The sequence below is a fragment of the Schistocerca gregaria genome, chromosome 1 (genome assembly GCF_023897955.1).
Source record: "Schistocerca gregaria isolate iqSchGreg1 chromosome 1, iqSchGreg1.2, whole genome shotgun sequence".
NCBI lineage: Eukaryota > Metazoa > Arthropoda > Insecta > Orthoptera > Acrididae > Schistocerca > Schistocerca gregaria.
Window position 1 is genome coordinate 728,737,416 of NC_064920.1, and position 12,769 is coordinate 728,750,184.

The window sequence follows — 12,769 nt, forward strand, 5'->3', positions numbered from 1 at the left end:
GGTTGGCATAGTTGTACCCTAGATTAATTTGTAGGTAACGCCTCTGAAGGAGAAGTAATTGTGAGCGAGGATGGAATAGGTCATAGCAAATAGGAAGGAGGTGGTTGGTCTGGAATAAATCAGGCACTGGGAAAGGTAGTGTTCAATCGTGGTAAGGCCATGGGCACTGGGGGGATATTAGCATAAAGGGAGATAGCATCAATAGTGATGAGCAGGGCACTGTGTGGTAAAGGAACAAGAACTATGGAGATTCGGTGCAGGGAATAGTCAGTATCTTTTATATAGGAGTGTAGATAGTGGGTAATAGGCTGAAGAGGCTGGTCTATGAGAGCAGAGATTCTCTCAGTGGAAGCACAGTAGCCAGCCACAATTGTTGCGTCCTGGGTGGTTTATGGACTTCAGGAAGCACACAGATGATAAGAGTGCAGGGAGTATTGGGATGAGGAGAGAGATGGACTTTGGGGACAGGTTCTGGTTAGTCATAAGGATTTGAAGAGAGAGAGTGGAGATCCTGCTGGATTTCTAGAAAGGGGCACAGATGCAAGTTTTGTAGTGGATGAATCTGACAGCTGGTGGATTAATAACTGCTTCACAGCCTGCACCATGGTCCTGGCCTCAACCTTCGTTAGTCATCGTCCTTACCCATCTAACCCCTTCCCTGTTCCCATTCCAGCACTACACAGCCCTCATTCCACCAATACACCCAGTGTTTTTACTTCTGCTGCCCCGCCCCCCCCCCCCCCCCCCCCCCCCCCCGTCTCACCGCCCAACTGCACGTAGCTGCCCTACTCTCCATCTTGTCCCTGCATGCTCCCAGCAGCACTTTACCATCCCTCATCCCTATCCTGCTCTCACTTGACCTCCCCATCCCAGACTCTACATTACCCCCACCGTGCTGCCTCTCCCATAATGCACTGTTTTCGCGGTCTGGCTACAGCTGCCACATACTGTGGTCACGGGTGTGCATTTTATCTGTTTTCGACACAGGCCTTGTTGGTCGAACTAGCTTTCTGACTGTCTTTTTGTTGTGCCTTTTGGCAGCTGAGCTTCTCCGCTATATGGTGAGTAGCAACTATCCTTTTTATTATATTGTTACATTCCATCCTGGATTTTCCAAATAATGCATGGTAGACAATCATGTATTATTTATAAAGCAACAAGAATGAGTTATTAAATATGTAAGATACTAAATAATAAAATATTTTTGTGATTCAGCAATGTAATTTCTCAAAATAATCTGGAAACCTGGGAATCTCATGTCCTTATCTCTTGGTTCATTAAGGAAGGCCGCTGGCCGGCCGGAGTGGCCGTGTAGTTCTAGGCGCTACAGTCTGGAGCCGAGCGACCACTACAGTCGCAGGTTCGAATCCTGCCTCAGGCATGGATGTGTGTGATGTCCTTAGGTTAGTTAGGTTTAATTAGTTCTAAGTTCTAGGCAACTGATGACCTCAGAAGTTAAGTCGCATAGTGCTCAGAGCCATTTTTGAAGGCTGCTGATTCGGTTAATGGTGCCAGTCAAAAATAGGAGAGTGTACAAGCACACATGTAATCTGTGATGAAGTATGTATTATTAGTGGAAAAGTTAGATTTGACATTGGTAGTTTATTTTGTTTGTATTTTTTCCCTAAATTAGTTAGTAACGAAATACAATGTTGTCTTATATATTCAGATTAAACTACTGCTATGGAGATCAACATTTTTCCATTGTTTATTAAAAACAAAGATTCCAAGACTTACCAAACGGGAAAGCGCTGGTAGACAGGCACAATAAAAAAACACACACACACAAAATTTCGAGCTTTCGCAACCGGCAGTTGCTTCCCTCTTTCCTGACGAAGCAACCGCTGGTTGCGAAAGCTCGAAATTTTGTGTGTGTGTTTGTGTGTTTTTTTTATTCTGTCTGTCTACCGGCGCTTTCCTCCTTGGTAAGTCTTGGAATCTTTGTTTTTAATATATTTTTCCCATGTGGAAGTTTCTTTCTATTTTTTTTACATTGTTTAACAGATTAATGAGGGTGTCATCTTACATTTACAAATGAAGCTTTGGCTGTTGAGGTCAACGCATATTTATTTTGAAGAGTTCAGAAGTGTACAGTTGGGCAAATAATACTCGCGTAAGAACAAGCTCAAGATTTGCCGATACAGCTAATCACTTATTACAATATCAACCTTGCTAAAACAGTAACATGATATTTGACTGATGCTGCTTGTGCAAGGGATGTGAGAGATATTATTAACTAGTTACTGCAACAGTCCATTCCTCTGCTTAAAATTTGACAATTTTGTAAAAGCAGGAGGAAACAGTATTAAATTTGTTCCTCTTACAAACTCTTCTTGTATTTGAACAGTTTTGCAATAGAAGTTGTGAAACATGCGTGGATACCAGTATAAACCCTTCTGCTGCTTTGTAAATGAAGGTAACACTCAAAGGTGAAAATGTTGCTCTTCAAAAAACATTACTTGATACTAAACCAAGTCAATATTTTATTTGACTAAGAGAGATTGTAATGATTTACCAGGTGGGTTGCAAATGAAAAATTTTGTTGCTTTTCAAGTATTAGGAGTGTATGTCAAAACATTACCAGCTCTTACCGTAACCAGCTTTAGGACAAGATAGTAACATTCAGATGACACACAACGAGAATTAATCCACAATTAAATGTCCAACAAATTAAATGAAGCACATTAAACTGACTGGATAGATAAAAAATCTACTCACCAAGTGGTGGCACAAGACCACACATATAAAAGCTTTCGGAGGGTCCAATGACCCTGGCAGAAGAGTTGAAGAGGGAGGAGAAGTGAAGGAAAAGGACTGGTGAAATTTAGGAAAAGGAGTAGAGCTCAGAAAAGTCACCCAAAACCCATGTGAGGGAAGACTTACTAGACAGGACGAGAAGAAAAGACTTCTCATCCCATCCGGTAAGTCTCCCCTGACCCGGGGTTGTGGGCAACTTTTCTTAACTCTACCCCTTTTTCTAAACCTCCTCAGTTTCTTTCCTTCACCCTCTTCCTACTCCTTCAACTCTCCCGCCAAAAGGAGGAGTCACTGAACCTTCTGAAAGCTTCCATCTTCCATACAAAATACCTTTTAAATGTGGTTCTCCTGTGCCACTTTGTCAGTAAGCTTTCTATCTATCCAATTACATTTTATTTTCAAAAATTAATTATTCTACTTTAATACATTAAACTGACACTAATTGGTCCTGGCAGAATGAATTACAGCAGCAAGACCCATCAAGGAGACAGTACCAATAGATGTCACTAGATTGCTGGACGAGTGAAAATTTAGAAATTAGACTGAATTGTTATTCCAATCTTTTATTTATGTATTAATTGACATTGTTGTACATGACCTGTACCACAGAAGAAATTGCAGTCCACATTTTACAGTTGTTCCAGCACGGCACTAAGGAAGGGTTAGAGAGTAAACAGCGACACCAGCTTGGCTGAAAACTACGGTGATTGTGGCGATGGGAGTAGCAAGGGCACAGCAAATTTCATTGTGCTGCTAACTGTGGAAATATCCAACGTGAACTTTGGCTTTTATGTGACATCTAAATTGCAGTTTGAAGTCTGAATTAAGAGGACTGGACAAATACTCAACAATAGTATACACTTCTGCAGGAGGTGGTTAAAAGTTTATATCGGGGGACCACTGGTATAATTAGGTATTACATACAGCTATGTTATCAATGCTCACCATGAGGCACGACAGTAATGAAGAAATCCTCCATGTATTTGGAAAAAGCAACTGTGTTCTCAACCCACCATAACCCCAACCTCAAAAAAAGCTACAAATTCGGAAGAAATAGCCAAATGCTTGTGACAACAAAGATATAACCTTCAGAGCCATGTTATTAGGACGATGATAACCTTTGTAGGTCTTATCAAAATGTAGACAAACAATAAATGACATACAGTTAGAGTTGTTATAATGTTTCTTTTTAGACAGATACTTCGTCTCTGTGAAACAGGTCATAACTCTAATTAGCTGGAAGAAATAATTTTTTCTCAAAAAGTCTCTTAAAGAAAGGGTGTCGTCTTGTATACAGGGGCTAAACATGGTATCCAACACAGAGTACTGTACCTGGTGTTTAAATCCTTGTGCAATTGGGCCCATTCCTGGATGTAAGAATTAGAGAAATTTATGATTACACTTTTCCTTCTCTTAATGCTAAATGTCAAATACTGTAAAAGGAGCTGTAGGTAAACACGTAACTAAATAACTAGAAGCAAACTGGATATTCAACGATACTACTGACATAAAAGTTAAGTCCATATCTTCCCTGCAATCATACTTATTTCTAGATAAAAACAAATACCTCCTTGCTTTCCTCTTGATCTGATGCAACATTATTCTCTGCAATGGCATTTTGATCTTTCTGTTGTAATTCACTTTCCATTGTCTGCTTATCTCCTGGATGTTTTCCGTCCTGCAAAATTAACATATTTCTGCTCAGCACAGGTTCAGCAGGCTTAATGAGTATCTTTTATTACATTTTCCTTTATCCTCTGAACTGAGACAAAAAAGGCTCTTTCCCTAACTGTTAGGTAAATGAGATGTGCACATGTGTGCTTGCATGGTTCCCCGTTCACACACACACACACACACACACACACACACACACACACACGGGAAAAAAAAAACACACGAAAGGTCACCTTATGTTTAGTGTCATCTTATACTTGGCTACAGCACGAGCGTGTAACCACTACCACCACCGCCGCCACCATGACAGTATTTGAGAAGCGAAGGTTCCTCAAACCAGCAAAAGATATAAGATTGATGGAACTGGACTTTTCATAGATAAAGTATAAACGTCACTTAGCATCAGACGACAAGGAGTGATAGCAAGCGAAAATGAGGTAAATATACAGTGGTATAGCAACAACAGCCAGTAAGAGGAAACTGACGTTACTTACAGCAGAGCCAACAACGTGTGACAAAGATAGTCTGAAAGTAACAATATAGATGACATGAATCATGGGCTATGGTGGAGAAAAATTTGAAAAAGGATCTAAAGAAGAAAATTTAAAGTTAGTTGAAGTCATAACGTTAGAGTGGTACAGAAAGTGGAAAAAATTAATCTAACAAACGGCGAAGCCAACAAAAGAAAGATGGGCAGGAGAGGAGGGGAAGCCAACAAAAGAAAAATGGGCAGGAGAAGAGTACTGTATTTACTCCAATCCAAGCCGCACTCAAATCTAAGCCGCACCTGAAAAATGAGACTCTAAATTCAAGGGGAGAGAAAAGTTTTAGGCCGCACCTCCAAATCGAAAGTTGGTCCACTGTAATATGAGTCACAATTTAGGTCGAATGAATGACGATATAGCTACAGTAGTTTGGTTCGAGATGCCAAGTTTAGCAGTTAAGCTTTACCAGGTAGCCATTGCTATGTGTCGGGCACTCCATCCGTATTTATATGGGTACCCTTCCTTTTTCACGTGCTTCGTCTGGTTCGAATTGATTGCTTATTTTTCTTTGATCTGATAAGTGCCGTTCTCTTTGTTATAGGTGTTTACGTCACTCTAAGCTGAAGATGAATTACTGTACTGTGTCATGCATTCTTCGTCGCATTCTGATAATGAGTGTTTACGGCCTGTCGCCGTTCGTGGCATGGCAAAAAAAGGATAGGAATCGTCTCATTAGCGAGACTGCTATTTGTTGTTACTTAAACTGCTGCTGTCATTGAAAATGATCAACAAGAACCAAATAATATACTGTGTATGATAGAAGATGTTTTGAACGAGAGTTTAGTGAAAAATTTTCTCCGTTTGAAAATCTTTGCAGACGCCTCTTTAGTACATTACGTTCTGCACAGAAATTAGAGTCATCTTAGATTTAAAAATCTAGTCAATTGTCATGCTTCATTTCTGACTGTATCACTATTACGCATAAGAATAATAAGAACATAAACATGACATGATATGTATATTCTTCCGCGTTTGCTGTTGTCTCACTCTAAGTTTCGTGGTTAATTAGGCAGACAGAGTTTATAAACGAGATAGCAGCAAACACAAAAGAATACGTGGCAAAATGTTTATATTCATATTATTCTTATGGTGAAGAGAATACTGCATGTGATTCACAATTCATAAAAGTTCCTATTAGCAACCATCTTTTCTCACAGGTAGAAAAAAATTCAGAATGTAGAGTTGCCCATATTGACAAACATCCCTAACAGTCTTGGCCAGTCAGATTTTCGTATTACATTGAAATGCTGCTACATTCGAAGATGAACAATATGGAATTTGTATTTACTTCGATGGATAATGTATGAAAATGCAGTGCACAAAACTTGCGAAGGAGGAAAAGAAGCTCGTCTTCCACCCCCCCCCCCCCCCCTTTTTTTTACTGACGCAGAGGTTTGGGCTCCAGTATTTATCTTTGTGCCTGCAAAGCAGCGCTACATATATTCGACGGCAGAAGTTAGTAGTGGCAGCACCTACCAACATTTTTCAGAACTTCCGCTTACTTTGCACTCGAATCTAAGCCGCAAGAGGTTTGTTGGATTACAAAAACCAGAAAAAAAGTGTGGCTTGGATTCGAGTAAATACAGTACAAAGGAGGCAGAAAACCACGACAGAAATTAAATTTGGGTAAATCAGCAGCAGAAACCAAGCACATGGTACAGAACATGTTCCGTCCTATTAAGTCATGAGATGTTAATGCAGTGACGTAAGAGCAATTATCAAAACTGTTAACATCCATCTTAGAGAACAGGATAATGTGTATATTGAAGGTGATGGGGCAGGCTGGGGTGTAGTGGGGTGGGGGTAGGGGTAGGGGATGGGAGGGGAGGAAATTAAAGGAAAGGGACTACTGATATCAACTGCATTGGGATTTTATGTGGAATCAGTGGCAATGAGTGAAAATGTGTGCTGCACTAAGATTCATACCTGGTATCTCCTGCTTACTAGGCAGTTGCTTTAACCACTGTGCCATCAGGACACAGCATCTACTGCAATTTTGTGAACTATCTCGGCATGCCTCCTGGCCAACCCACACTCCCACTTAGCATCACTTATCCATAGTCTCTGTCCCTGTCCTTCATGCTCACTACTTTGGGACTCCCACAGGAGGTCGAACATAACTGTGCATCGGCACTAGAGTTAATTCATTGCCCACTGAGGTAAATCCATTATACGAATGCATGCTGTCTGTCCTTTAGGACATGTCCAAAAGAACGAACACCATGCATTTGTATAATGTGTGTCAGACAACAATATAACCATTCAAGTTACATTATATTGTGTGGTTTGGTGAACAAATAGGCTACCAAAACAACTTCCACCATAGTCATATTCCTGGATTTTCTTTCAGTACAATATTACTCTTTTGTAGAATATGTGACTAAAAGACTGTGGAAGAAAACAGAAATTCTCTCTATTTCATGAACTTGGAATGCAGAGAATAGCAGTGCAGATGCCACAAAATGACTTACGAAAACTTCTAAAATTCACCATGTGAAACTTTTGTGACATCCAGTAATTCATAGGGTGCCAACACATACAAGAGAGAGTTGCAGAAATATTAATTAAGAACAAAAGCAATACTTACTTCATTCTCATGAGGCATTTTTCCATCTGGCAACTTTCCTTTGGCAAAAAGTTTATGGGCCTTTGCTTTCAATTCCTTTGGATGAGGAGTATTCTGGCGTACAAATGGCGTCTGAAAAATAATATATATATTATATAATAATCTCTTGGCAATTCTTCTGACTGGCAATATAAAAATTATAAAAAACATTAATTAAGATAAACACAAATTTCAAAAGGTTTTAAATCACCGGCTGTTCAGAGAGAGCTTACAAAAACGCACACAGGGAGAACTATTCCTCAGCGGAGCCATAGAGCCACTGTTACTTTATTTGAAATGAACACACAAGAGAATGTGCCCTGGGCACTGCTCATTTGAATCTGAAAATCTGAATGCAGGTCAGACACGATGAACGTTAAGACGGAACAAAGCCATGCAATAAAATAGAAAACTGTGGGCTGTTACTCTCTTTGCAGTTCATTGTTTGTCTCCCTCTGCTCTGATGAGGTAAAGCTGTAGCAAAGCAAAGTTAAGTAAAAGAAAAATTGGGATTTTACATTCTGTTAAAGATAAGGTTGGTTAAAGGGATACAACATGAGTTCAGATTTATCAAGGATGGGAAAAGAAATTAGTTACATCCTTTCAAACATTCCAGCTTTCACCTTGATCAATTTAGTGAAAATAAGAAAATTCTAAACATGCATGGCCAGATCAGTATTTGAACCTCACCTAATTTGAGTCCACTCTGCTAACCGCTGTGAAACCATCTCTCGGACGAGACTGTTTAAAAAATACTTGTACCAACCATAAATGAATATCTTGCGACTGTATACATCAGATTAACTGTGGCTGTATCAAATCACATTAAAAGGGAGCAACAAGCATATACAAAGGAGGGAAGCATGAAAAAATGGAGGCTTGTTTCTGTGAGTATAACAGAACAAAGTGTAACAGAAATGTTGAAAACTCCTAGCTGCCACACACACTAAGGAAGCTGCAATACAGCGTGAAAATTATTTAAACTGAAAAATTCTGGGAAGCTGCACAAGGCACCGGAACAAATATTTGTCTCTAATATTATATCTCGCTGCGGGTTTCTTTTTTTTCTTAACTGGTACAGAAAGTTCTCTCAGGATGAAAATTAATTACACTAAGGAACTCTCTGAGATAGCAAGGTACAATGAAAACATTTTTTCTAGTAATGTTTGCCTGTGAGGATAAAAAAAGAAACAGACAAAAGTTTTAATTCTCTATTATCAAGAGACAAAAAAAAAATTAACACAACACTCTTCAATTACAGTAAAGATTAAAAAAAAAAAATACTCTACTGACTTGTAAACAGAGGTTCCACCAGTGGTCATGTACTGTGTAACACGGACAAAGACTGCAGGAATGTCCTTAATTCTGGCGACTACTGCTACTATCAGGGTAACCAAATAATCTTCTGATTCAAATGGGGCTTTGTTAACCAGGTTGTAAATGTCTTGACAAACAAAAATGTTCAGAGGGGGTCAAATCAGAGAATCGAGTAGGCCATGGTATAGGACCACCAACATGAATCCACTTTTCTGGAAACTGTCAATACAAATCAACTTTTCTGGAAACTGTCAGTACAAATCAACTTTTCTGGAAACTGTCAGTACAAATCAACTTTTCTGGAAACTGTCAGTACAAATCAACTTTTCTGGAAACTGTCAGTACAAATCAACTTTTCTGGAAACTGTCAGTACAAATCAACTTTTCTGGAAACTGTCAGTACAAATCAACTTTTCTGGAAACTGTCAATACAAATCAACTTTTCTGGAAACTGTCAATACAAATCAACTTTTCTGGAAACTGTCAATACAAATCAACTTTTCTGGAAACTGTCAATACAAATCAACTTTTCTGGAAACTGTAGGTTCAAGAACTGAGGCAGAGGACAACCAAAATGTGCCCGCGCCCCTTCATGTTGGAACCACGTGCACTGTCTTATAGGGAGTGACACGTCATCAAGAAACTCTGGTAATGCTCTGGCAGGGATATTGTAATAATGCCTGTCATTTAATGACCTACATAGGAGATACGGCCCAATCAAATGGTCACCATCAACATCTGACTACACATTCACATAGAATTGCAACTGATGACTGCAAGTAAATGTGGCATGTGGACTTAGCTGGCTCAAAACATGTGAATTGTGGATGTTGGAAACACCAATATGCCCAACCATTGCTTCATCTGTAAACAGCACAGAAAACGAAAGTATAGGACGCATCTCACATTGTTCCAGGTATCACTGCGTAAACTGTGCTCCAGGTGGATAATCATCTGGTTCCAGGTTGTGCACACAACACAAATGAAATGGATTAACAACTGCTCAGTAACAGACTTCCTTACATTTGTGCCCATGTTACGTACAACTGCACAAGTTCTGAGAGCAATTACACCCTCTACCAGATTAAAAAATGCTCACGGGTAACTGTGACATCAGAGACAAAATTTTTGTTTTTGTGTCCCACGCAACCTCCCAGAATACGCCAGTTTAAATAATTTTCATCCTGTATGAATCATGAGAAACTGCTTGAAACTTAAAGAATCTCCTTTCACAGCACAAACTATAAACATGCTTCAACCCAAAGATTGTACAGATAAAATTAGGCAAATAAATTAAGTGGATCCTCATAAACGGCCATTCTTCCCACTCAAGCTGGGTATGGAATGGGAAGAAATTGAAATATATAAAACAATAACATGTACCCACTGTTACATACTTGACAATGATGTGCTGAGAATATATGTAGATGCAGATGCATGGCCCAAATTAGTCCTTCCTTTTATTTTGCACACAAACTGCAAAAAGGATAGTGAAACTAGCAATTTAGCACTCTTTACATTGCAGATCAATAGGCAATTCAAGGAAAAAAAAGGCAAGTGGTCTACAAAATGACAAGCATTGTGCAAATTTTTCATGTTCTGTCATGTCTGCAGCAGCCTGCACAAACACTTGTTACACTTTCTTGTCATGCTACTGTATCAAGTCAAGTGTTCTTGTTAGTGGAAGCCTCATTCACATGCAAGAAAATGAAATAAGAAACCTACATCTTGATCAAAATCTTTACCTGTCTGAATACTCAAAAATGGAATACCATTTTATAGACCAACATCTGTAAGGAATTTTTTTTAAATACCTGAAGTGCTGCAGTCAAGCAAAGCTCTAAATTTTCGTATGAAAGTGCTCCCTGAAAGGTTCAAATGGTTAAAATGGCTCAAATGGCTCTGAGCACTATGGGACTTAACATCTGTGGTCATCAGTCCCCTAGAACTTAGAACTACTTAAACCTAACTAACCTAAGGACATCACAAACGTCCATGCCCGAGGCAGGATTTGAACCTGCGACCGTAGCAGTCCCGGCTCCCTGAAAGATACTTGGAAAGAAACAACAGATTTCTAGCCAATCATACATTTTACAACATTTGCTATTGATCTTATGGACTTACAACATTAATAAAATGCAAGCAATCCTTCAGTACAATACACAATCCTTTAAGTCCATCTCAGTAGGGAGTACAATACAATAGACAGACACACAAAATCCAAAACGAAATTGAAAGATTTAGAATTAACGCAGGACAGCTTACTGTTTTGGAAGTTGCATTTATTATGTTTTGTATCATCTTTCTCAATGTGACTGCCGATAGCTCATTAGTGACATTCTAAATTTCATAAACTAAACACTATCAGACATTTTTTTTATCATAGAACATGCTCCATACCTCTTTATTCAGTTCAGTGTCCAGGTCTTCTGTAAATTTGACAGAGTGCGCTCTAGACTTTTCTCGTTCCTCCCAGCCATCATCATCACTTTCCCGTTGATGATCTGGTGGTGAGACAGAAGCCATGTTAGCTTCTCCATCACTCGTCTCATTAAGATCCTCACCACTAAACTTAATACCACAACGATACAATCGCCCATCATAAAAAGCGTCTATAACAAAGAGACAGAAAGAGAAAGGAACACAAAACATGACCAAGCATTGCAATGTGAGCAAAAGCAATCAAAATGTATGAACATGCAAAGCTAATTTGCAGAAAGGCTTCAAAAGCTAGTGTAACAAAAAAATTAAATGTTTACATTTCACATACAGAAAGTTCTATATCTACGATTTCTTAATTGAAGCATATACAACCTGCACTATAATTTTTTGGAAAAGGCAAATGTAAGACACAGATGAAACTAGAAATTGAAAAGATTTGATGCTTAGGCACTGTTTCCAGACTAATTTATCTTGTGAAAGAAAATCACCTGGATTGGCATGTGAAGTGTAAGAATCAATGCTAAATTTAGGCCTATTGGCCATACTTTCTTTGAATCTGATGGCTGGAAGGATGAAAAAGAGTAACTATGTTCAGTCACTGACGTACCACATCTAAATTTTAAATTAAATGAAACTATATGGTTCCAAAGATCTTTTCAGGTCTCAAACAGTTAGTATGTATATATGCAAACTGAAGCAATGAATTAAAATTTGTCTCCGGCTCAGTACGCACATGTGCTCACCATATGCTACATGGGCACAGTGGCTTTGCACAACTGCATGGACTACCCTAGCACACCTCCCTTCTCAATCCAAATTCCTGTTGACTCCTCAGTCCATTTGGTATTCCCCTTAAACTCAAATAGCATTTCAGATGCTCTTCAACTGTGCCAGAATCCCAGTGCAGCATTGAATGAAACAGGGGATCCTGCCTGAAACCCAAGTGTAGGTGTTTTAAACAAATGAAACTATATGGTTCCACAGACCACGTCAAGTCTCAAACATCGAGTTTCGTTCAATGTTGAAGTGCTATTCCAATATAGCCTTATTCACCAACTTTGGCAGCTTGCTCCCCACATCCTCCCAACATATATGGAAATTTGCAACTGGAACATAACTAAAAGCTCAAGGGAGAGGATATGGCAGCCGTACGTGAGTATTTCGTAGAGCACATAGATTTGTACTACATGGAAAGAAGCAGTTCATTTGGAAAATGTTGTATGAAGGTGGTGGTTTGATGCAGCTCCCAATGCAACTTTGTTTCTGAAGAAACACTGCAATCTATATCTTTCTGAGTCTGCTTACTGTTTCCATCTCTTGGCCGCCCTCTACAATTTTTACCACCCACAATTCTTCCCAATACTAAACTGGTGATCCCTTGATGTCTCAGAATGCATCTTATCAACCAATACCGTCTTTTGGTCAAGTT

General features: G+C 39.2%; 1 protein-coding gene and 1 long non-coding RNA gene across 25 annotated transcripts in view; one reads left to right on the forward strand and one right to left on the reverse strand.

Annotated features, from left to right (window-relative positions):
• Positions 1-12,769, reverse strand: part of LOC126266876 (protein lap4) — a 528,757-nt gene that overhangs the window by 219,296 nt on the left and 296,692 nt on the right. For 16 of the 24 annotated variants that reach the window (XM_049971620.1, XM_049971569.1, XM_049971528.1 and 13 more), the window contains exons 11-13: positions 11,299-11,510; positions 7,564-7,674; positions 4,325-4,435 (exon numbers count right to left, since the gene is read on the reverse strand). In XM_049971620.1, coding sequence (XP_049827577.1) covers positions 4,325-4,435; positions 7,564-7,674; positions 11,299-11,510 — 434 coding nt within the window. The remainder of the gene's footprint in view (positions 1-4,324; positions 4,436-7,563; positions 7,675-11,298; positions 11,511-12,769) is intronic. The other 8 variants (XM_049971578.1, XM_049971538.1, XM_049971562.1 and 5 more) reach the window with 1 other exon arrangement.
• Positions 1-12,769, forward strand: part of LOC126266994 (uncharacterized) — a 38,944-nt gene that overhangs the window by 10,798 nt on the left and 15,377 nt on the right. The window lies entirely within an intron of this gene.